We start from the raw sequence: 25,102 nt of genomic DNA on the forward strand, positions 1-25,102 counted from the left end.
TTCCACATATCAAGAACATTATTAGTACATTCATAATAGTTGTTTTTTATACTAATGATGTAAAAAAAAACATTTTCTATCCAGTCCCTGCCAAGATTAACCTGCCCAAGAATCTGAAGGACAAAGAGGCTATCCCTGCCCTCCGTGGAGAGATTGTGAATATCAAGATTCCATTCAGTGGCAAACCCGATCCTGTCATCACCTGGCAGAAGGGACAAGACCTCATTGATAATAACGGATACTACCAAGTCATCGTTACAAGGTCATTCACATCGCTTGTGTTCCCCAACGGTGTTGATAGGAAGGATGCCGGTTTCTACATCGTTTGTGCCAAGAACAGATTTGGCATTGACCAACAGACAGTTGAACTGGATGTTGCCGACGTGCCCGACCCACCACGTGGTATCAAAGCAAGTGATGTTTCTAGAGACTCAGTCACTCTGAGTTGGCAAGTACCTGCTAATGATGGTGGAAGCAGAGTAGCCAGCTATGTTGTGGAGAAGTGTCCCACAACATCTGACAGATGGGAACGTGTTGCCCAGTCTCGTGATACTCGCTACACCATCATCAACCTGTTCGGAGGAACCAGCTACCAGTTCAGAGTCATAGCCGAGAACAAATTCGGTCAAAGTCAACCATGTGAACCAAGTGGTCCCGTTACAACAAAGGAGGACAAATCAAGAGTCCTTGGCTATGACAGTGAGGTTAGTGACAGAGACGTGCCCAAGCAAAAGGCTCCACATTCATGTGCCAAGAATGTGCATACCAAGTACATGATGGCTGAGGAGCTGGGACGTGGCCAGTTTGGTATCGTTCACCGTTGTGTTGAGACCAGCTCTAAGAGGACATACATGGCCAAATTCGTCAAGGTGAGGGGTGCAGATCAAGCGTTCATCAAGAAAGAAATTGCTACACTGAACCTGGCCAGACACAACAACTTCTTGTGTCTTCATGAGTCCTTCGACAGCACTGAGGAATTAGTCATTATCTATGACTTCGTCTCAGGTCAAGACATCTTTGAACGCCTCGGCACAGCCGACTTTGAGCTGAATGAGCGTGAAATCGTCAACTACATCAGACAAGTATGTGAAGCTCTTGAGTTCTTACACGACAAGAATTATGGCCACTTTGACATCAGGCCTGAGAATATTGTGTACACCACAAGAAAGGGCAGTAAAGTCAAGATCATTGAGCTAGGACAGGCAAGACACCTGACTCCTGGCGACCAGATCAAGGTTCAGTATACTACAGCTGAGTACGCTGCTCCTGAGATCCACCAGAATGACATGGTCAGCAGTGTTACTGACATGTGGCCAGTTGGTGTTCTAGTCTATGTCCTTCTCAGTGGACTCAATCCATTTACTGCCGAGACTCATCAGCAGATGATTGACAACATCTCAAATGCTGAGTACAGTTACGATGACGAAACCTTTAAAGTACCTACTGTTGAAGCATTAGACTTTATCAACCGCCTTCTCACCAAGGAGCGTAAGCACCGTATGACTGCTGCCCAAGCTTTAGAACATCCTTGGCTGAAGATGCAAGCAGAAGAACTCAGTGCCACAGCAATAATGACCACAAGGCATAAGAGATACTACCAGGCCATGGCAAAGAAAGAATGGACCACTGTCGTTGCAGGAGCAAGAGTTGCTAGCGGCGGTGCAATCAGAGCCCAGAGAGGTGTCACAGTTGCCAAAGTAAAGATCGCACCATTTGAACATGGCCCAGTCGGTGGTCAAATCATTCATACAGTGGTGGATGTGGGAGCAGATGTCAAATTTGCTTGCAACATTGAAAACTATGACAGCGCCACAGAGGTAACATGGTACTGCGGTGTGCGTCAACTAGAGGCAAGTGACAAGTATGAAATCGACTATGAGGATGGTCTAGCTGTTATATGTATCAAGGGAGTCACTAAAGCAGATGACGGCACCTATAGATGCAAGATCATCAACGATTATGGTGAGGACAGTGCCTACGGAGAGCTCTTTGTAAACGGAGTAAGATCATACCGCGAGTACTTCACAGCCCGTGTGGTGAGGAAAGTGAAACGTAGAGTGGACACAGCAAGACTGCTCCAGAAACCACCAGAGTTCACCCTGCCCTTGTTCAACCATGCAGCTTACATCGGAGAAGATGTTCGCTTCGGTGTGACTATCACTGTGCACCCTGAGCCTCGTGTTACATGGTACAAATCTGGCCAGAAGATTGTTCCTGGTGATGATGAGAAAAAGTACACGTTCATAACTGACAAGGGTCTTTATCAATTGGTGATTCACTGTGTTGATGCTGATGACGATGCGGAGTACTCCGTTGTGGCACGTAATAGATTTGGTGATGACAGCTGTAAGGCAAAACTGGCTGTGACACATCGCCCAGCACCAGCAGATAATACCTTGAGGCCCATGTTCAAACGTCTCCTGGCAAACGTGGAGTGTAGGGAAGGCCAGAATGCACGCTTTGAAATCAGAGTGTCTGGACTCCCAACTCTGAAGTGGGAGAAGGATGGCATGCCATTGGCATTTGGTCCACAAATTGAAGTGGTCCATGAGGGCCTGGATTACTTTGTCCTGCATGTGAAAGATACTCTACTTAACGATTCTGGCTGTTACAGAGTTACTGCAACCAACTCAGCTGGATCTGCCAGTTGTCAAGCCATTCTCAAGGTGGACCGCATCACCCATGTGAAGAAGGTTTACGAGAGTGAAAGAGACAAAAAGAAACAAGCAGAGAAAGAACAAATTGAGAAGAAGGTCAGATTATCTCAAATCATGTCTGGAACTGATGTCATGCCACTTCCTGCTTTGGCACAACAAGCTTTGAGAGAAGCGACATTGTTGTGCCAACCAGTAGAGGCAACCAAAAAGGACAAGACTGAAGCCGAAGATAAGAAACGGGCAGAAGAAAGGAAAAAGAGAGCAGAGGAGAAGAGACTGCGTATGCCTTATGATGTTCCCCAACCTCGTGAACGTGGCCCAACTGCTCTTTTGGAAGATATGGAAATCAAACACTACAAACCTTGCTCTGACATGAAATGGTACAAGAAACTCCGGGATCAATATGAGTTCCCTGAACCAATGGACAAGATTTCACAGAAGAGACTGAAACGCATCCGTCTCTCCAGGTGGGATCAGTTCTACGAAGTCCCTTTGCCAAGAATCAAGGAATCTTACAAGCCAAAGTGGCGTCTTCCACAAGTTTCACAGGATGATTTGGAGACTGTCAGACCTTCAAGGCAGCGCACTCCATCTCCTGAAATAGAAGCATATCACAGAATCAGAAGAAGGTCTCTTGGTGATCTCTCAGACGAGGAGCTTCTCCTGCCAATTAATGAATATCTGGCAATGAAGAGAACTGAGGAGGAGAGACTTCAACTTGAGGAAGAACTAGAACTTGGCTACTCTGCGTCCCCACCAAGCCTTAGCCCTGTGCGCTTTGAATTAGGTGCACTGCGCCACACATCACCAAGACGCACAGTCTATGAAGGTGTGGAAGAGGGTGAAGAGGTTCCATTATATGAAAACTATCGTATTCCTTCTAAGTATGAGGCTGGTCCAAGCTATGTTGACCTTCGCCTGCGCCATGACAAGGCTACATTCCGACCACCAAGACAAAACCAGAGAGTGTTTGAGGAGAGGGAGGATCGAGAGATGCTGAGAAATGTGAAAACGACTCAAAGAATAAGCGGTTACAAGAGTGAACTGAAACACATGGAGTTTGAAGAAAAAACTAGAACCGTGAAGAAAGACAGAACTACAACTTCCCATGTGTCAACATATATAGCAACTAAAACTGAGGGGAGAAGGTCACCCACCCCCGAAAGAACCCGTCCACGTTCCCCTAGTCCTCTTGCTACTGTCAGATCAGCCTCCAGATCCAAGGTGGAGACTGTACAGTTGGCAAAAGTTGACCACCTGGCAAGATATGAGTCAAGAAAAGCCGTTCTGAGATCCGAGAGGACATCAGTAGAAAGGAAGGAGGTTGTAAGTATGCAGCCCTTCAGCCTCGACCATACCCCACGAATCACTGTGAGGATGCGTTCCCATCGTGTGCCATACGGTCAGCACACCAAATTTACACTGAACGTCCAATCAAAGCCAACCGCTGAGGTGAAGTGGTACCATAACGGACAACTGATAACCGAGAGCAGAAGGTACCGTATGTCCAACCTGAGCGGAGTTCTGTATCTTCAAATTCTTGACTGCACCACAGAGGACAGTGGCACTTACCGTGTTGTCTGTACTAATGCAGTGGGAGAATGCTCAGACTATGCCACTCTGGATGTCGCAGGCATGGGAGAGTATTCTAGCTATATGGCACCTCGCGAAGATGAGGAACCCCCAGCTCTTCCTGTGGCAACCAAGATAGGTGCTTACCAAATATCCTCCTCCAAGACAGTGAAGACTGTTGAAACACACGAAACCCACATGGAGGAGTCCAGCACCTTTAAAGGAAAGAAGACTACTCTACCTGCATCTATCCTAACAAAACCACAGTCCCTCACCTTAAATGAGGGAGAGACTGCCAGATTTGCATGTGATGTTGACGGTGAACCAGTGGCAACTGTAACCTGGATGCGTGAGGGGCAAATTATCGGATCATCTGTTCGCCACCATGTCACTACAGAACAGTACAAGTCTACTTTTGAAATCACCTCTGTTGAAATGTCAGACGAAGGCAGCTACTCAATCATGGTGGAAAACTCTGAGGGCAGCCAAGAGGCGCACTTCAGTCTAACCATCCGCCGATCGGAAGCCAAAGAGGAGGCCTCTTCTACAGTGACATACTCATACGAAGAGCCTCCAATGCATTCCCCTAGTCCAGTCACATCTCCAGTCACATCTCCACCAAGGATGAAGTCTCCTGAATCAATCAGCTCTCCAAAGAGAGTTAAGTCCCCAACCAGCCCTACACCTAAATCACCCACTGAGAAAGTCACCCTCAAAACCAAGCCCTCCATCTCATCTGGTCTTCAGGACATGACCGCATCTGCAGATTCCATCGTCAAGCTGACAGTGAAAATGACTAGAGATCCTAAAGCAGAGATCTCATGGATGAAGGATGGAAAGGTAATTTAGTCACATTTGATTTAATAGTCACACTTGAATAGACATTTCAGAGGAAATAAATATAGGTTGAAATATATGCTTTTTTACTTTCTGTCTTTCTTTTTTCATTTGCAGACTCTCATTCACGGTGGAAAATATGAAATTCATGAAGAGCATGATTCGGCACACCTTGAAATCTATGAATCTGTGGCCTCTGACAGTGGAGTTTACAAATGCACAGTCACCAATAGTGCTGGGTCATCATCCACAAGCTGCATTGTCTCTATTCAAGGTATGCATACTCTATACTAATATATATATATATATATAAATAAATGTTTTATTGTCACCTACACTGGATAGGTGCAGTGAAATGTGTTGTTTTACAGGGTCGGTCATAGTAGTACAGCGCTCCTGGAGTAAATTAGGTTTAAGTGCCTGGCTCAAGGGCACATTGACAGATGTATTACCTTGTCGGCTTCGGTATTTGAACCAGAAATATTTTGGTTATTGGCCCAATGCTCTAACCGCTAAGTTATCTGCCAATGTAGGAATTATTTATCATAATTAAGGCCCGGTTCTTGTGATATTGTTATCTTTATATTATTTATTCAATCAACATCTCTTGATTAGTCCAGTATCTATAAACCTTATAATTCTGCATATGGCCTAATATCTAATCAATGTATCTCTTTTTCTCTGTCTTAGCCTCAAACAAATCCAAAGCACTTGCAACAAAAACAGAAATTTCAGAGCAAGTTATGAAAAAGGAAATTGTCTACGGGGAGGTTGAGTCTTACACAGAAATCAAGGCATCCCATACTCAGATGGCCATGACTGAAGGCCAGTCTCTCACCCTGAGAGCCAACATCCCCAGAGCTTCAGATATCAGATGGATCCTGAACGGAATGGAACTGGCCAACTCAGAGGACTACAGATATGGTGTGTCTGGAAACAACCATACTATGACCATCAAAAAGGTCAGCCAATACGAGCAGGGGGTCATCACGTGTGAAGCCAAAACCGAACATGGCCTTGTCAAGTGCCAGTTCAACACTAGTGTCACTGAAGCACTATCAGATGCACCATCATTCCTTGTGCAGCCACGCTCTCAGAATGTCAACGAAGGACAGAACGTCAAGTTGACATGTGAGATTGCAGGAGAGCCTGCCCCTGAAATCGACTGGTTTAAGGACAACATAATGGTGAGTAGGCTACAAAGAGTTTTGTATATAATGTTTGATTTGATTTCTTCAATTAAATTACATTTAATACGACAGATTCTGATTCTTCCAATCAGGGGCAATCAGACAAAGCAAGTCAGGTTACAAACATCACTTGAATAGGAACTTGATTAATACAAAACAGAAACTAATACGTTATTCTTTTGTCTCTCTCGGTACAGGTATCTATGACCTCAAACACGAAACTGAGCCGTTCCAAAAATGTATACACTCTGGAGATTATTGAGGCCACAGTTGCAGACAGCGGCAAATACACCATCAAAGCCAAAAACAAATATGGACAGTGCTCTGCAACATCATCTCTCAACGTCATTAGTAAGTTGTCATTGCTTCATCAATCCATTGTTTAATTAACAGCTTACAGTACAGTGTGATAATGCAAAGCTTGCCAAGTTCTTTGAAAAATGAAACTTGAGTCTCAATTTTACTAATAGCTTAAATTAAAGACTAATCTTTAATTTTCCTTACCAGTATTTTCCATAGAATGTTAACAAAATGGACACGCCATTTTGTTTGTATTCATATAGAAATATACACAGATGGATTTGAGTATCTCCGTCGAGAAATAACCATTTAGCCATGTACCTCATCATTTGCGTTATTCTCACAGCTCTTGTTGAAGAACCTGCCAAAATGGTTATAATGGAGCAAAGAGCTGCTGCTGCCAGCTTGCACAGTGACAGTTTCTCAGCCACATCAGTCCATATGGCTGGAGCATCAATGGCTAAAGCATCAATGACACATGAAGGCTCTTTCGAAAGACAATTTGAAAGCATGTCTGCTGCTAGCATGTCCGCCATGACATCTGAATCAATGGTATCCATGAGCTCCAGCAGTATGATGAAAATGTCAAGTGAAATGATGTCAAGTCATGCTAGTTCAATGTCAACTCATGGATCCTCAATGACTGCTCTTACTCATGGTGTTGGTAAAGGTGAGATGAATTACCCTTACCTATACATCTAGTAGTGGTATTAGTAGTATAGTCTGAGTGACTATCGTATGTTGTTCCTCTGCTTTCAATAAGAAGTTGACGCCTTAATTAATTCCTTTTTTTCTCATTGCCCTGTAGCTCCCAAAATCGAATTTCTCCCAGAGGATATCAGCATTGAGCCAGGAAGGCCTTTGAGCGTGTCCTGTGCTTTCTCTGGAGACCCAACACCTGAGATTGAGTGGACCCGCACAGGGAAACAGTGTGATGAAGACAGTGACCGGTTCCACATCGAGACCACGGAGGACCTCACCACCCTTGTAATCCCCTGTGTGAAGGAAGACGATGCCGGAGCGTACACCCTCAAACTGTCCAACAAGCTTGGATCTGCCATGGCAACTGTCAACATTCATATACGATCCATGTAAAAAAAAAAACACGCAAACATATAATTTCTATCCCCCATTTTCCCTCCTCCAGTACCTTTTTATTTATTGAATTAGCAAAAATAATCTTTACTTGATAAAGACCTGGATTTCTGTTCTTGTAAATATGAACTATTTTTATACCAAACTTGACATAAATTTATGCCAAACTAGACTAAAGTCTAAAGTTGTTATAAAATGTGCCATATTGGATAATTATGACTAGGATTTTTGAACCACTTTTCTGTGACATGTACATAATGTATATAGCCGAACTTAACGGTTATGGAAAATGTATGAATTGTTATTTATGACAATATTAACTGAAACAAAAGGAACTAAATGTTTAACAGGAGAAAGTTTCACATGAAACGAATACCCTGAAAAACCTGAAACTAAACTCCGTGCCTCAACAAAAAGTTGAAGTCTTAAGATTTCCTCAACAGGTAGAGAGGTTCCCTGTTGAAGTTTATACTAAATCAGAGAAAGGCAATGTTATGCACCGTGCATCTGTGCGTGCAATATTACAAATACTCATATGAATTGTAACATGATCATAAGACCCTGAGTGCTGTTTGCATAAACCCTCATGTAAGTAGCACAACTAGGTCTTGTGTTCAGACTGACTATGTCATACCACCATTTTAATGACATGCTAAAAGTGCGAGCGGCCTGCACTTTGAGCTCTATTTTTATGTGCTCTGTTTCTGGCATTGGACAGTTGAATTGGCTTTTTAAAACGTAACATCACCTGGCCATTAAAAAACAAAAGTCAATTCAAGTACTTCGTTGCAGAAACAGTGCCACCTCTTGGAGGATTGTTAGGTAATATTTTGTGTGTGTGAGTGTGTTTTAGTTTTAGAATTTCACCTTGCCAGTAGTCAGGGTAACCATCAAGTGAATGTACCATGGTGATACCATCTACCGTGAAACAAAGAAAGCAAAAAGCATGAATAATAATGCCCTGCACTTTGATTTAACTGAGTCTATTGATGTAGAATTACTACTATATTCATCCTCTTTGAGTTTTATTTTACTGATTTAATAAAGCATGATTTCAGCACTAGTGAACAACTCTGTGTTTCTTTATTCGCCTCAAGAACCTTGTATTGATGTTCAGTTTCCTTTCCTTATCAACGATTCCTTCACTTTCACATGAAACACATAGCCACTAATGTAGAGGGGAAAATAATAACTAAATGGATACCACAGTCACAAGTCACAATTTGATTATACAGAATATTACAGAACAGTACAGAATATTAACCTGTTTAGGTAGCTCATTTCAGGAGAGCTTAGGCTGGAGTACATATTGTCCCACGCTTTGTCAAAGTTATATAGCTTAGGCTGTTTGTTATTTTGAAAGTCTATAACATGGTTCGTCAACGTTTTGTAGGCCTACATACACTATATGACCAAAATTATGTCGACCATCTCATTCCAAAATCATGGGCATTAATATGGAGTTGGCCCCCCCTTTGCAACTATAACAGCCTCCACTCTTCTGGGAAGGCATCCTACTAGATGTTGCAACATTGCTGAGGGAACTTGCTTTCATTCAACCACAAGAGCATTAGTGAGGTTGGGCACTGATGTTGGATGATTAGGCCTGGCACACAGTCGGCGTTCCAAATCATCTCAAAGGTGTTCGATGGGGTTGAGGTCAGAGCTCTGTGCAGGCCTGTCCTTTTCTTCCACAACGATCTCAACAAACCATTTATTTAGCTTTTCATGTTTGATCCCTTTTTCTCCTCAATTTCGTGGTATCCAATTGGTCATTACAGTCTTGTCCCATCGCTGCAAGAGGCGAAGGTCGAGAGCTGTGCGTCCTCCGAAACACGACCCAGCCAAGCCGCACTGCTTCTTGACACAATTCCTGCTCAACCCGGAAGCCAGCCGCACCAATGTGTCGGAGGAAACACTGTACACCTGGTGACCGTGTCAGCATGCATGCGCCCAGCCCGGAGTCGCTAGAGCGCGATGGGACAAGGAAATCCCGGCCTGCCAAACCCTCCCCTAACCCAGACAACGCTGGGCCAATTGTGCGCCGCCCCCATGGGTTTCCTGGTCGCAGCCGGCTGCATGGGGGCATTGTCATGCTGAAACAGGAAAGGGCCTTCACCAAACTATTGCCACAAAGTTGTAAGCACAGAATCATCTAGAATGTCATGTATGCTGTAGCATTAAGATTTTCCTTCACTGGAAATAAGGGGCCAAGCCCGAACCATGAAAAACAGCCCCAGACCATTATTCCTCCTCCACCAAACTTTACAGTTGGCGCTATGCATTAGGGCAGGTAGCGTTTTCCTGGCATCCGCCAAACCCAGATTTGTCCGTCAGACTGCCAGATGGTGAAGAGTGATTCATCACTCCAGAGAACCCATTTCCACTGCCCCAAAGTCCAATGGCGGCGAGATTTACACCACTCCAGTCGACACTTGGCATTTTGCACGTTGACATTAAGCTTGTGTGTGGCTGCTTGGTCCATTTCATGAAGCTCACGGAACAGTTCTTGTGCTAACGTTGCTTCCAGAGGCAGTTTGGAACTCAGTTTGGAAATGAGTGTTGCAACCGGGGACAGACAATTTTTACACACTACGCGCTTCTGCACTCGGCGGCCCGGTTCTGTGAGCTTGTGTGGCCTACTACTTGGCAGCTGAGCCGTTGTTGCTCCTAGACATTTCCACTTCACAATAACAGCACTTACAGTTGACCGGGGCAGCTCTAGCAGGGCAGAAATTTGATGAACTGACTTATTGGAAAGGTGGCACCCTATGACGGTGCCACGTTGAAAGTCACTAAGCTCTTCAGTAAGGCCATTCTACTGCCAATGTTTGTCTATGGAGATAGCATGGCGGTGTGCTAGATTTTAAACACCTGTCAGTATTGTGTGTTGCTGAAATAGCTGAATCCACTAATTTGAAGCGATATCTACATACTTTTGTATATATAGTGTATTTTGCATCCATTCTTACTCAACATCTACGCAGCACGGCAACAGATCGACTGAATTAAAATCCAATTCTGTTTCCAAATCTCAACCCAAAAACTTCAGATTAAAATGTTAATAGATGACGGAAGCATATAAAACAGAATTTAAATCATGTAAGGACATTATATCTGAATGACCGTCTGACGTGACTCTCCTCTTGAAAAAGACTGAAATCTGGGACCAAGTATGTCTCACACTCAGAAAACCTACATGGTCTTAAAACTTTCCGTTACAGATGGAAAAACAATTAGGAATATCACACGTCTTGAAAACATGGTCAAAGGTATCATAAACTCTTTGCATCTCAGATAAAGATGGAAATCACAAAGCAGAAACTTGAACGAAAGTAGGAAAAATATGGAAATGTATACACTGAACAAAAAATGTAAACGCAACATGTGAAGTGTTGGTCCCATGTTTCATGAGCTGAAATAAAAGACCATAGAAGTTTCCATTTTCACAAAAATCTTAATTCTCTCAAATGTGCACAATTTTTTTACATACCTGTTAGTGTGCATTTCTCCTTTGCCAAGATAATCCATCCAGCTGGCAGGTGTGGCATATCAAGAAGCTGATTAAATAGCATTATATAGGTGCACCTTGTGCTCGGGACATTAAAAGGCCACTCTAAAATGTGCCGTTTTGTCAAACAACACAATGTCACAGATGTCTCAAGTTTTGAGGGAGCGTGCCATTGACATGTTGACTGCAGGAATGTCCACCAGAGGATTCAATGTTCATTTCTCTACCACAAGCCACCTCCAACATTGTTTTAGAGAATTTGGCAGTGCGTCCAACTGGCCTCACAACCGCAGACCACGTGTAGCCACGCCAGCCCAGGACCTCCACATTCGGCTTCTTCACCTTTGGGATTTGCAGAGACCAGCTAGCCGGACACTGATGAAACTGGGTTTGCACAATCAAAGAAGCTGAAAATGTCCCAGTTCTTCCAAGGCCTGTATACTCACCAGATATGTCACGCATTGAGCATGTTTGGGATGCGCTGGATTGACATGTACAACAGCGTGTTCCAGTTCCCACCAATATCCAACCATTTCGAACACAGCCATTGAAGAGAAGTGGGACAACATTCTATAGACCACAAACAACAGCCTGATCAACTCTATGCAAAGGAGATGTGTCACGCTGTATGAGGCAAATGGTGGTCACACCAGATACAGACTCATTTTCTGATCCACGGTATCTGTGACCAACAGATGCATATCTGTATTCCCAGTCATGTGAAATCCATAGATTAAGGTCTAATGAATTTATTCACAGACCCAGTTTAAATCAATCCAGGTGTAGGTCTAACTCTGGTTTATAAACCAAGAACTAAGAATTAAAAACCTTTCAATGATGCGTTTTGCGACATATGATATATCAACACCAAAAAAATCTCTACTGACAGTGCTTTATCTTGAAAACTTGATTGCTGACATTAATTATTTGGGGAGATTGTATTAACAGTGGACTAACGGATAAAATACTTAAAGGTAGTTTTTGGTTGTAGTATTCCTTCAACACAGCATGACATGACATCTATAGGTAACAAGGTGTAAAGGTCAATATCATACATATACAACTGTGATTGATTGTGTCATACATACACAACTTCAGTGACCTTACAGCCTGCTGGGCTTTGAGCCAAATATCAGCTGCACTCTGTCTGAACACAGACTGACCAATACCCAGGTTAAAGTGGCAATCCACAATTCAAACAATAACAAAACGGGCACCCCACCACTTTTTTTGGTTAATAGCTGTTACCACTCTCAAATTCATAAACAAGAGCTACAGTATGGATGCAAGGACTGACCATCTAGGAGATCAAAATGATAGTTTTAACCATGTTTTGAAGCTATACATTGTATGTTTATGTTGACATTGTTTACAAACATTGGAGTAAAATAAGTTTGTATTTTGGGTTCTGATGGGGTATGACTGATGAACTAAACTCACAAGACATGTATAAGTTCTATTCTTCAAGAATCAATGGCTATATATATTTAATTTAACAGTTCAAATGGATGTAGGAACTGCAGATTGCATATGCAGATCATGCAGATGCAGGAATAGCATCTACTATAAGAGATGTCGTTTTTTTTAAGAAAAAGTTTATGACATAAAAAATCATAAATTACAATTCTTACACCATATCAGCCATGTAGCAAATGCATAAACCTGACACATTTTGAGATTCTGAGAATTTAGCCCGATGAACTGAAGGCTAAAAAACTGCATCTCTTTGGCACTGCAACAGTATTACTCATTATTTAATTATTTTTACTCAACTACTGCCAGAGTTGCACTTCCATTCTTATTGAGATAAGTGGATATATGGTGCAAGCTTGCAATTTGAGATCCAACTACAGTATTGGCTCCTGCAATCAGGACTATCAGAGAAGCAACAGTATTGCTACAGCAGGAACAGAGCTTACAGAGGTAAGACATTCAGTAGACGTTATTTTAAAAAATGTATGGAAATATTTACATTTGAAAGTAGTTATAAGATATACATCTTAGGCTATGTTGATGATGTAGGGGGGTTTCGCAGTCTTTGGCAGTACACCTGTGTTGGTGCTCTGAATAGCTGGCTAATGGCTATGCTACAAGTTATTGGAGGCTAGATATCAGGAACACTAGCCTTATTGAGGTTGGGCTTTGCCCCACAGCGTATGATATACAGTATTCATATTGACGAGTCGACCTGCAACTAACTGGCAAGTGTTTGCTTTCAGATCTTGAGGTAACATGCCAAAGCAATATGCTTTTATACTCCATCTTATCATTGGCTGTACTGTCATACTCACAGAAGCTACACCATCCTTCCGATCAGGTTGGTAGTGATTGTTGGTAGTGTTTTCAATATAAAAAGACAATATAAATATGCTGGACTGAGACAAATAAGGAACTATGAGATTAATAACTTTTTTAAAAGAGAGAAAATAAAAAAGGGGCTTACCTTGTTCACTTGATTATTTTTCTTACCTTATTCACTTATTCAGCTAAGAAGAATATCTGGTTGGTTCCGAAATGCAAAACATTTCTGTCTCCTCCTCCTCCTCCTCCACCTCCTCCTCCGTTTCCTCCATTGACACAGACATCTGCCCTACTGGTAATGGACATAGCAAAAAGCACACAAACAATTCAGACTATGTTGGTTTACAGTGTAACATGCAAGTTAGATGTCTGTCATATGTTCTTGCTGACTGTTGTTTCAGGTTGATATAACGGAATATCTCAGAGGACCAAAGGGTGAAAAGGTAGTACTCGCTTGATTTCTATATACTGTAACTGATAATAATAATCATCATTTTTATTAAGTTATTATTTATGCAGTTAATTTTCACGGTTTCTCTTTAAAGGGATGCACAGGACCAAAGGGTCAGATGGTATGAATATATACATTATAATAAAAAATAATACATAGCATTTATATGAGACTTTTTATAATGACACTAGAACGCATCAGAAAGACACACTCAGTAGTGGGACAGTTATGTGACTGGACATTGTCTTGCAGGGTCGACCCGGTCAAAAGGGAGAAGAGGGAAACCATGGTTCCCCTGGTGTGATAGGACCCATAGGCCAAAAGGTCAGTGACACAATCTCAAATGCAATTGGGCTCCCTTTCTGGTATATAAGCTGTAGTTTGAATAATGGATAGGTATAGAGAGTGCTACATCCAAAATAAGTTTTAGTCTGTCTTTACTCATCGCTAGGGAGAGAAGGGGGACAGAGGCTGGCGTGGTTTATTCGGTGACATTGGCAGACCTGGAACACATGAGGTAAATAATCCACATAATAACTAATGCTGTGTTCTACCGGTATATTTCACGCTGCTTTTACTACAAAATGTACATGTATGTTTTTACAGGGTTCTCAAGGACGCACTGGTTCAAAAGTAAGCTTTTACTGCTTTAATAATTCATAGTTTCACAAACAATATACTTAACACAATAATAGTGTATGTCTAGCACTAAGTAAAATAAAATTACACATGAAAATGTGATGTTTATGATATAAACAGGGCGAGAAGGGACTGAAAGGTGACCCGGGACAAAAAGGTGGAAAGGTAAGTTGTCAATCAAGTTTCAATCCCAATTGGAACGTCACATGTACTTTTACTCAACCCTCAACTTGTGTGTTATTTAACAGGGTTCCACTGGAAAGCCTGGTCTCCATGGACAGAAGGTAAATTAATAGCCAGCATTCTCTTACATTAAAGACTAAAGATGCTGAAACAAACCCCTTAGCCAGCAAACCTGGATTTGGAGAAATGCCAATGAACAGCAATCATTGAAAATGTCTAATTGAAGAATAAGCATTTTGTGGCCAAAATATTTCAATTTTGATGGTTACGTTTTTGATTATATAGTTGTATGCTTAATGGTTTAGGGGGACCGAGGACTAAACGGATACACTGGATTACGAGGACTGGATGGACCTTGGGGAACTCCCGGGCATAGAGGGACAATGGTAAAGTGTCTCTGCTGTCTCTGTAACCTCTGTAGCCTACAGTTTTTTCTGAAAATAATTAATTTGGCAATAATGATTAATTATCTTTCATTTTCAAAGGTTAGACTAAACAAACTTTCTTTGATGTTGTTCTGCACTACTCCATATTGTATTTAGGGAATAAAAGGTCATCGTGGACCGCATGGGTTAACTGGATATCATGGAGTTGTGGGCAAACAGGGCACAACAGGAAACACTGGTGCTCCGGGGGAAGGTTAAGTATATTATTGATATCATGTATCGTATGTATGCTGAATGTACAAAACATTAAGAACACCTGCTCTTTCCGTGACAGAGACTGCAACTCAATGTTAGGAAGGTGTTCCAAATGTTTGGTATACTCAGTGTATATCAATACATTATTATGTAGGCCTACAGTGCCGTGAAAAGCATTTGCCCCCTTTCCGATTTTCTCTATTTTTGCATATTTTTTTTATACTGAATGTTATCAGATCTTCAACCAAAACCTAATATTAGATAAAGGAACCTGAGTTTAAAATTAGCCAAAATATATACTTATTTTATATATTTAATTAGCAAAGTTAGGAAAAACACACTATTCCCCCTTACACTCAATAACTAGTTGTGTCACCAAATGCTTCCTGTAGTTGTTGATCAGTCTCTCACATCGCTGTGGAGGAATTTTGGCTCACTCTTGCATGTAGAACTGCTTTAACTCAGCGACATTTGTGGGTTTTCAAGCATAAACTATTAGTTTCAAGTCCTGCCACAACATCTCAATTGGGATTAGGTCTGGACTTTAACCATTCCAAAATGTCAAATTTGCTGCTTTTTAGGCTTTTTCATGTAGACTTGATTGTGTGTTTTGGATCATTGTCTTGCTGCATGACCCAGCTGCGCCTCAGCTTCAGCTCACAGACGGATGACCTGACATTCTCCAGTAGAATTCTCTGATACAGAGCAGAATTCATGGTTCCTTCTATTAAGGCAAGTTGTCCAGGTCCTGAGGCAGCAAAATATCCTCAAACCATCACACTACCACCATTATGCTTGACCGTTGGTATGAGGTTTTACTGTGGAATGCAGTGTTTGGACCCATGTTGTCCAAAAATTGACTCAAGTTTGTCAAAAAGCACCTGGAAGCACCTGGATGATCATCAAGACTTTTGGAAGAATGGTCTATGGACATATTATTCAAAAGTATAACTTTTTGGATGACATGGGTCCCAGTTATTGAGTGTAAGGGGGCAATAACTTTTTCACACAGGGACATTGGGTGTTGCATAACTTTATTTACGAAATAAATTAAATAAGTATGTAATTGTTGTGCTATTTGTTCACTCAGGTTCCCTTTATCTAATATTAGGTTTTGATTAAAGATCTGATAACATTCAGTATAAAAAATATGCTAAAGCAGAGAAAATTAGAAAGGGGGCAAATACTTTTCACGGCACTATATACACATTATTCTGAGTATAAATGATGTATTATGATATATTATGTCAACAGCTATTGATATGATTAAAAAACGTTCTTGTGTTTTCTTCTAGTATATGTTTTTCAAGGACACAGAGGGGAGAAAGGCCATAAAGGACCTTCTGTCTTTTGTAATTGTTCTTCAGCAAATTCCTTCAAGCCAATACCTGGCACAGGGAGATATAATGCTGATAAGGCAGTATCTGTAAGTAAATAATAAGAATCTTTCTATGCTTGAATAACATCATGATGTTTACCAAACATGGTGATATCAAACAACTTAATCATTTAATCGTGTGATCCATTTTTTTTACCTCTTTGAACCTTCCATTGAATACCTTTTTAACCTTTTTATTAATTGAACAATAGATTTACATTGTGAATGGTGAGAGCGAGATGTCGGAGTTAAGATCTGAAAATGTTATGGTCCTGAGGAGAGATACTCGCATGCTGTTCGTCTACAGTGGCTCTGAATGGATTGATGTTATGGCTCAGGTAAACATGCCCTGATGTTTTAGTACGTCTGACATGCTTAGGCTACATTTGGAAAAGTGTCCATGACTGCATCCCAAATGTTACCCTATTTCCTATAGTGTACTACTTTTGACCAGGGTCCCTAGGTGTTGCGACAATAGGACTACTAAAAAAGCAGTGCAATATAGGGAATATGGTGGCATTTGAGCTACACCCCTGTTTTTTCACAACGTTTTGTCTAATCTGATTGTTTTCCTATTCAATTCCATGAACACACTCTTGGTGTTGTGGACAGAACAAACATCCCACTGCATCTGCTCTGTGACTACCCTCCTGCAAGAAGCACCCCCATGTAGTATGTGGTTCTGTCTTTGAGTTGTTGTCTATTCATGTTCTGTAATATGTCATGTTTCATGTTTTGTGTGGACCCCAGGAAGGGTAGCTGCTGCTTTTGCAATGGGGATCCCAATAAAACACCAACAAATACTCAAAACAAATGAAGAAGCCCCTACTGTCCATTTTAAATTAAAATGTCATATGGCATGTCTGTCACTATAGGCTACTGTGTAATAAAATTAAATAAAATTCACATCCTAATTTCTATTATGTCTGTCTGACTCAGTGCACACTAATGTCCACACTATGTAATATGTCAATGAAAAGTTAATAAAAAATATACAATTTCATGGACATTTTTGTTCCATTTTTACACATGACATGAACATTCTTGGAGACATTACCGGTGTGGTTAGAAATATTGTTTACCGTTTAGCATGCAGCCCTTGTATTGCTCAGATAGAAGACTTTTGTTGTGAAGCTTTTTTCAGGAAAATCTGACGACCCGGAAGTGGCGATGTAACCAGGGTCACAGATAGAACAATGATCTTTGGCAGGGTGAGTTATAAAAAATCTTTGGCTAAACTAAAGGCTAAAGCTAGCAAGTAACACACGAGTAAAGTGGGTTTCGCCGTCCTAATGAGGAATAATAAGATACATACCTATCAATAACATAGTGGGGAACGGCATAGTTATCTATGTGAGTTGTGATTATGTAGATAGCGATGAATGAAACAGGATTTGAATCACGACTGTCGCTGGACATATGATGGCGACGGAGCTGAGACGCTTTTGGAAGCTGTTTGGGTCACTGAGACGTATTTTCACTTTCTCACTTCTATTTTTGTTTGTGAATTGTCATACGTGTAAACATCAAGTCCCATCTCTGTCGGAGGTAAGTGTCGTTTATCGCTATTTTGTCGTAAGGAATCAATTAACCAAGGAGGGCGCTCGAGCCATAGCATGTCAATAGGGGCGTTCCATGTCCATTATCTTAACATTTGAGCTATTTCCTCTCAAATTATTAAACGTTTCATTTAATGCATGCACTTAAATGTATTCTTTACATGAAAAAAACGATGCTAATCATGTGGTTCACTCATCTTAAGGTGTTTCTACATGATAATCAGTGGTGGAAAAAGTACCCAATTGTCATTAAAAGTAAAGATACTATACCTTGAGAAAAAATAAAGATACATTAATAGAAAATTACTGAAGTAAAAGTGAAAGTCACCCAGTAAAATGCTACTTGAGTAAAAGTCTAAACGTATTTGGTTTTAAATATAATTAAGTATTAAAATAAAAAATATAAATGATTTCAAATTCCTTATAAAGCAAACCAGACGGCATAATTTATTTATTTATTTACGGATAGCCAGGGGCATGCACCAACGATCCGACAATTTACAAACAAAGCATGTGTTTGGTGAGTCTGCCAGATCAGGGGCAGTAAGGATGACCAGGGATGTTCTCTTGATAAGTGTGTGAATTATTAAGCAATTTTCCTGTCCTGCTAAGCATTCAAAATGTAACGTACAGATACCCCCAAAAATGACTTAAGTTGTACTTTTAAGTATTTTTACTTCAGTACTTTACACCACTGATGATAATACAGTAGCTGCTTTGCTTTCAACAATGCTTCTTCTTGTAGGTTGTCCATAAAGTATATCTGAAGTCGGAAAGATTAACCAAAAGAAGCTCTGATCAACAATTAAAGATAAAAATAATTTATGATTCAAGTGTGGAAAAGTAAGTTTATTTCTGTCCTACTATTCTCAGAGTTTATAAATGTGTTCCTGGCCTTACCGTAAACCGATCTCAATGTTATTGTATACATGTTATGTCTTCTTCCAAAGGTTAACCTCAGATAAAAGAAGACTTGTGAAGGTATGTTGGTATGAATGAGGTCAGGGCTCTTTCTCATTGACGTGTGTGTGGTTGAAGTCGGAAGTTTACATACACCATACGCCAAATGCATTTAAACTCAGTTTTTCACAATTCCTGACATTAAGTCCTAGTGAAAATTCCACAATAAGTTGGGTGAATTTTGGCCCATTCCTCCTGACAGAGCTGGTATAACTGAGTCAGGTTTGTAGGCCTCCTTGTTTGCACACGCTTTTTCAGTTCTGCCCACAAATTTTCAATAGGATTGAGGTCAGGGCTTTGTGATGTCCTCTCCAATACATTGACTTTGTTGTCCTTAAGCCATTTTGCCACAACTTTGGAAGTATGCTTGGGGTCATTGTCCATTTGGAAGAGCCATTTGCGACCAAGCTTTAACTTCCTGACTGATGTCTAGAGATGTTGCTTCAATATATCCACATAATTTTCCTCCGTCATGCCACCATCTATTTTGTGAAGTGCACCAGTCCCTCCTGCAGCAAAGCATCCCCACAATGTGATGCTGCCACCCCCGTGCTTCACAGTTGGGATGGTGTTCTTCGGCTTACAAGCGTCCCCCTTTTTCCTCCAAACATAACAATGGTCATTATGGCCATACAGTTCTATTTTTGTTTCATCAGACCGGAGGACATTTCTCCAAAAAGTACGATCTTTGTCCCCATGTGCAGTTGCGAACCGTAGTATGACTTTTCTTAATGCCGGTTTTGGAGCAGTGGCTTCTTCCTTGCTGAGTGGCCTTTCAGGTTATGTCGATATATGACTTGTTTTACAGTGAATATAGATACTTTTGTATCTATTTCCTACAGCATCTTCACAGGGTCCTTTGCTGTTGTTCTGGGATTGATTTCCATTTTTTGCACCAAATTACTTTCATCTCTAGGAAACAGAACGCGCCTCCTTCCGGAGCGGTATGACGGCTGTGTGGTCCCATGGTGTTTATACTTGCATACTATTGTTTGTACAGATGAACGTGGTACCTTAAGGCGTTTGGAAATTGCTCTCAAGGATGAACTAGACTTGTGGAGGTCTACAATTTTTTTTCTGAGGTCTTGGCTGATTTCTTTAGATTTTCCCATGATGTCAAGCAAAGAGGCACTGAGTTTGAAGGTAGGTCTTAAAATACATCCACAGGTACACCTCCAATTGACTGTCAATTAGCCTATCAGAAGCTTCTAAAGCCATGACATAATTTTCTGGAATTTTCCAAGTTGTTTAAAGGCACAGTCAACTTAGTGTATGTAAACTTCTGACCCACTGGAATTGTGATACAGTGAATTATAAGTGAAATAATGTGTCTGTTAACAATTGTTGGACAAATGACTTGTGTCATGCACAAAGTAGATGTCCTAACCAACTTGCCAAAACTATAATTTGTTAAAAATAAATTTGTGGAGTGGTTGAAAAACATGTTTTAATGACTCCAACCTAAGTGTATGTAAACTACCTACTTCAACTGTGTGTGTGTGTATATATATATATATGTATGTATGTATGTATGTATGTGTGTCATGTTTATCACATCTACATGATAATCTTACCTTTTTTAAGTTTTGTTGCACCAGGCTAATATTATGTTTTGTGTATCCTAGCTGGCTGCTGGTATCATAGGTACTCCCTTTTTGTTTTCTACAGGATAAACTTTTTCCACAAGCAATTGATTATTTACAGAAGGTTTTTCAGGTTCGCCGGAAATCAGGGCCTATACTACTCAGCAGGTAGAGAGCTCACCTCCCATCACCCTCCAACACAGTCCAATAACATGTTCTAATCTCAAAAAGAAAATATAATCATTTCACGTTTGTAATTCAATTGAGGTGTGTAGCATTTTAAGATGTTCAAGATAATCTATTTTAATGAATAGACCTTAAACAAGGCTCGATCAGAGGGTCAGTATTTTTCTCTTGCAATATAAAATTGTCTGTTCCTGTTCAGACAATGTGTGACCAATCAGTATCTGAGGAAGAAAGATGACCCTCACCGCTACTGCCAGGGATCATGTGCAGACATCACAAAGTGTGGACCCGTCATTGTTCCTGAGCATCATCTGCAGGTCTGTCTACGCCACTGAGGTGTAGTGACCAGGTAGGTTGGTTGATAGAGTAGGTATTACTAATAACTAGTCTATCAACCAACCCATTTAGTCAGTGTTGGTTACTGTTATTGGTCGCCGTTATTACCTTGTGATTTATTATTGATGAAAAATGGCATGTACATTGTCATTAGGGATGCCTGTTCTTCCACAATCATGTCTTTGGTCCACATTCATTGCCCACTACTATCCACTACATATACAGACAACTCATACATTGCCCACTACTATCCACTATCCATATGGACAACTCATATGCACATAAAATAAAAAAGGTTTTACCAGATATTGTTCATCCTGATCAGACAGGTTTTTTACATGGACAATATATTGGAGATAATATATGACAATTACTTGAAACAATTAAAGATTGTGAAACATCAAAGATGGCAGGCCTGGTCTTCATAGCAGATTTTGAAAAGGCGTTTGATAAAGTACGACTAGAATTTATATATAAATGCCTGGACTACTTTAATTTTGGTGAATCTTGTACAATGGGTTAAAGTTATGTACAGCAACCCCAGATGTAAAATAGTAAATAATGGTTACTTCTCAGAAAGTATTGAGCTGTTAAGAGGAGTAAAACAGGGCTGTCAGGTGTCTCCATATCTATTTATTATGGCCATCGAAATGCTAGCTATTAAGAGTCAGATCCAACAAGAACATCAAAGGGTTAGAATTCCGGGAGTTAAAAACAAAAGTGTTAATGTATGCCGAAGACTAGTTTTTTCGTAAGACCACAATTAGGATCATTGAAGATCTTGATCACTTTTCTAGCCTTTCAGGACTAAGACCCAATTATGACAAGAGTAACATGTTATGTATTGGATTGTTTAAAAGACAATGTTTACACTACCTTGTAGTTTACCAATAACATGGAAGGATGGTAAAGTAGACATACTTGGTATTCATATCTGAAAAATATATAAATTAACTTACCACAACCAGTTTGGGGGGAAAAATAGATAAGATTCTGCAACCATGGAGAGGTAAATACGTATCTATTAATGGAATAATCACATTGATTAACTCTTTGGTCCTATCACAGTTTACCCTTTTACTAATGGTGCTGCTTACTCCAGACAATTAGTTTTTTAAATCATATGAGCAAAAAAAATCACTTTCTTTGAAAAGCTAAGCCAGAAAAAATTCAACCTGAAAAAAATGTTACATGGCTATTTATATAATGAATATGAGTTTGGGGGGCTAAAATGATTTAAATATTAAAACATTAAACCTCTCACTAAAAGCGTCACTCATACATAAGTTATACTTAAACGTGAACTGGTTCTCCAGTAGATTATTAAGAAATGCTCATCCTTTGTTAAAAAATTGCTATGTCACACATTCATTCCAAAATAAATGGGAGATTTTTGATGTACCAATTCCATGGCACATGGTATATGAACTAATACAAAAAACGACACTTGATTTTTCAATGTATTATTATACAAAATTCTTGACACTAACAGAATGCTAATATATATATATATATATATATATACACTGCTCAAAAAAATAAAGGGAACACTTAAACAACACAATGTAACTCCAAGTCAATCACACTTCTGTGAAATCAAACTGTCCACTTAGGAAGCAACACCGATTGACAATAAATTTCACATGCTGTTGTGCAAATGGAATAGACAAAAGGTGGAAATTATAGGCAATTAGCAAGACACCCCCAATAAAGGAATGGTTCTGCAGGTGGTGACCACAGACCACTTCTCAGTTCCTATGCTTCCTGGCTGATGTTTTGGTCACTTTTGAATGCTGGCGGTGCTTTCACTCTAGTGGAAGCATGAGACGGAGTCTACAACCCACACAAGTGGCTCAGGTAGTGCAGTTCATCCAGGATGGCACATCAATGCGAGCTGTGGCAAAAAGGTTTGCTGTGTCTGTCAGCATAGTGTCCAGAGCATGGAGGCGCTACCAGGAGACGTGGAGGAGGCCGTAGGAGGGCAACAACCCAGCAGCAGAACTGCTACCTCCGCCTTTGTGCAAGGAGGAGCACTGCCCGAGCCCTGCAAAATGACCTCCAGCAGGCCACAAATGTGCATGTGTCAGCATGGTCTCACAAGGGGTCTGAGGATCTCATCTTGGTACCTAATGGCAGTCAGGCTACCTCTGGCGAGCACATGGAGGGCTGTGCGGCCCCACAAAGAAATGCCACCCCACACCATGACTGACCCACCGCCAAACCGGTCATGCTGGAGGATGTTGCAGGCAGCAGAACGTTCTCCATGGCGTCTCCAGACTCTGTCACGTCTGTCACATGTGCTCAGTGTGAACCTGCTTTCATCTGTGAAGAGCACAGGGCGCCAGTGGCGAATTTGCTAATCTTGGTGTTCTCTGGCAAATGCCAAACGTCCTGCACGGTGTTGGGCTGTAAGCACAACCCCCACCTGTGGACGTCGGGCCCTCATACCACCCTCATGGAGTCTGTTTCTGACCGTTTGAGCAGACGCATGCACATTTGTGGCCTGCTGGAGGTCATTTTGCAGTGCTCGGGCAGTGCTCCTCCTTGCACAAAGGCGGAGGTAGCGGTCCTGCTGCTGGGTTGTTGCCCTCCTACGGCCTCCTCCACGTCTCCTGATGTACTGGCCTGTCTCCTGGTAGCGCCTCCATGCTCTGGACACTATGCTGACAGACACAGCAAACCTTTTTGCCACAGCTCGCATTGATGTGCCATCCTGGATGAACTGCACTACCTGAGCCACTTGTGTGGGTTGTAGACTCCGTCTCATGCTACCACTAGAGTGAAAGCACCGCCAGCATTCAAAAGTGACCAAAACATCAGCCAGGAAGCATAGGAACTGAGAAGTGGTCTGTGGTCACCACCTGCAGAACCATTCCTTTATTGGGGGTGTCTTGCTAATTGCCTATAATTTCCACCTTTTGTCTATTCCATTTGCACAACAGCATGTGAAATTTATTGTCAATCAGTGTTGCTTCCTAAGTGGACAGTTTGATTTCACAGAAGTGTGATTGACTTGGAGTTACATTGTGTTGTTTAAGTGGTCCCTTTATTTTTTTGAGCAGTGTGTATATATGTATATAAATATATATATATATGTATGTATGTATGTATGTATGTATGTATGTATGTATATGTATATGTATATGTATATATGTATATATGTATATATATATGTGTGTATATATGTATGTGTGTATATATGTATATATATGTATGTATATATGTATATATGTATGTATGTATGTATGTATGTATGTATGTATGTATGTATGTATGTATGTATATATGTATGTATGTATGTATGTATATATGTATGTATATATGTATGTATATATATATATATATATATATACATACATATATACATATATGTATATATGTATGGGGGCATACAACAATCTCAGCTCTAGATTTTACTGTAAAGAGACAAAATTACTAGATCATTTATTCTGCCCCTATGTAGCTTTTTTCTGGTCACAGGTTCAGGAATGGTTAAAAAATCACAACATTCACTTAAAATGAACCTTAAAAATAACAGTGTTGGGCGATTTGGAAAGCCATAGTCAATCAATCAATAATATAATAATAATACTCATAGACATTTTTTTTCATCTTTAGCTCACAATCTGTGGATACTGTGATTTAAAAAGGTTCAAAATTCATGTAAAACTTAACAGCACAATTGAAAAATATATGGTACATGGAAACCAAATGAGGAAGGTC

The 25,102-nt window shown here is 40.7% G+C and overlaps 3 protein-coding genes across 3 annotated transcripts in view; all 3 read left to right on the plus strand.

The window, feature by feature from the left end:
- ttn.1 (titin, tandem duplicate 1) overlaps positions 1–8,714 on the plus strand; it is a 167,156-nt gene extending 158,442 nt beyond the window's left edge. The window contains exons 201-206 of the mRNA XM_055871142.1: positions 85–5,069; positions 5,184–5,340; positions 5,757–6,253; positions 6,454–6,607; positions 6,903–7,226; positions 7,365–8,714. Coding sequence (XP_055727117.1) covers positions 85–5,069; positions 5,184–5,340; positions 5,757–6,253; positions 6,454–6,607; positions 6,903–7,226; positions 7,365–7,651 — 6,404 coding nt within the window. The 3' untranslated portion in view covers positions 7,652–8,714. The remainder of the gene's footprint in view (positions 1–84; positions 5,070–5,183; positions 5,341–5,756; positions 6,254–6,453; positions 6,608–6,902; positions 7,227–7,364) is intronic.
- A 4,284-nt stretch (positions 8,715–12,998) lies between these two features.
- On the plus strand, positions 12,999–17,762 carry LOC129817017 (acetylcholinesterase collagenic tail peptide-like). Its single transcript, XM_055872002.1, has 15 exons — positions 12,999–13,085; positions 13,382–13,479; positions 13,649–13,758; positions 13,865–13,906; positions 14,009–14,035; positions 14,167–14,238; positions 14,366–14,431; positions 14,521–14,547; positions 14,674–14,718; positions 14,802–14,837; positions 15,042–15,122; positions 15,279–15,375; positions 16,673–16,803; positions 16,968–17,093; positions 17,368–17,762. Exons 2-15 carry the CDS (start codon positions 13,395–13,397, stop codon positions 17,395–17,397), a joined length of 975 nt encoding a protein of 324 aa, XP_055727977.1. The 5' UTR covers positions 12,999–13,085; positions 13,382–13,394; the 3' UTR covers positions 17,398–17,762.
- Positions 17,763–17,918: 156 nt separating this feature from the next.
- The window catches only part of LOC129816557 (leishmanolysin-like peptidase), a 30,419-nt gene continuing 23,235 nt past the window's right edge, over positions 17,919–25,102 (plus strand). Inside the window, exons 1-5 of the mRNA XM_055871144.1 lie at positions 17,919–18,303; positions 19,060–19,157; positions 19,265–19,295; positions 20,943–21,025; positions 21,243–21,360. Coding sequence (XP_055727119.1) covers positions 18,175–18,303; positions 19,060–19,157; positions 19,265–19,295; positions 20,943–21,025; positions 21,243–21,360 — 459 coding nt within the window. The 5' untranslated portion in view covers positions 17,919–18,174. The remainder of the gene's footprint in view (positions 18,304–19,059; positions 19,158–19,264; positions 19,296–20,942; positions 21,026–21,242; positions 21,361–25,102) is intronic.

Source organism: Salvelinus fontinalis, chromosome 19 (genome assembly GCF_029448725.1).
Source record: "Salvelinus fontinalis isolate EN_2023a chromosome 19, ASM2944872v1, whole genome shotgun sequence".
Classification (NCBI taxonomy): Eukaryota; Metazoa; Chordata; class Actinopteri; order Salmoniformes; family Salmonidae; genus Salvelinus; species Salvelinus fontinalis.

Excerpts from the sequence above, each read along its gene's own strand:
- LOC129817017 (XM_055872002.1), top strand. The coding sequence starts at position 13,395 with ATGCCAAAGCAATATGCTTTTATACTCCATCTTATCATTGGCTGTACT. Across the intron at positions 14,548-14,673 it reads AAGGACGCACTGGTTCAAAA|GGCGAGAAGGGACTGAAAGG; the intron begins GTAAGCTTTTAC and ends TGATATAAACAG. Across the intron at positions 16,804-16,967 it reads ATGCTGATAAGGCAGTATCT|ATTTACATTGTGAATGGTGA; the intron begins GTAAGTAAATAA and ends ATTGAACAATAG.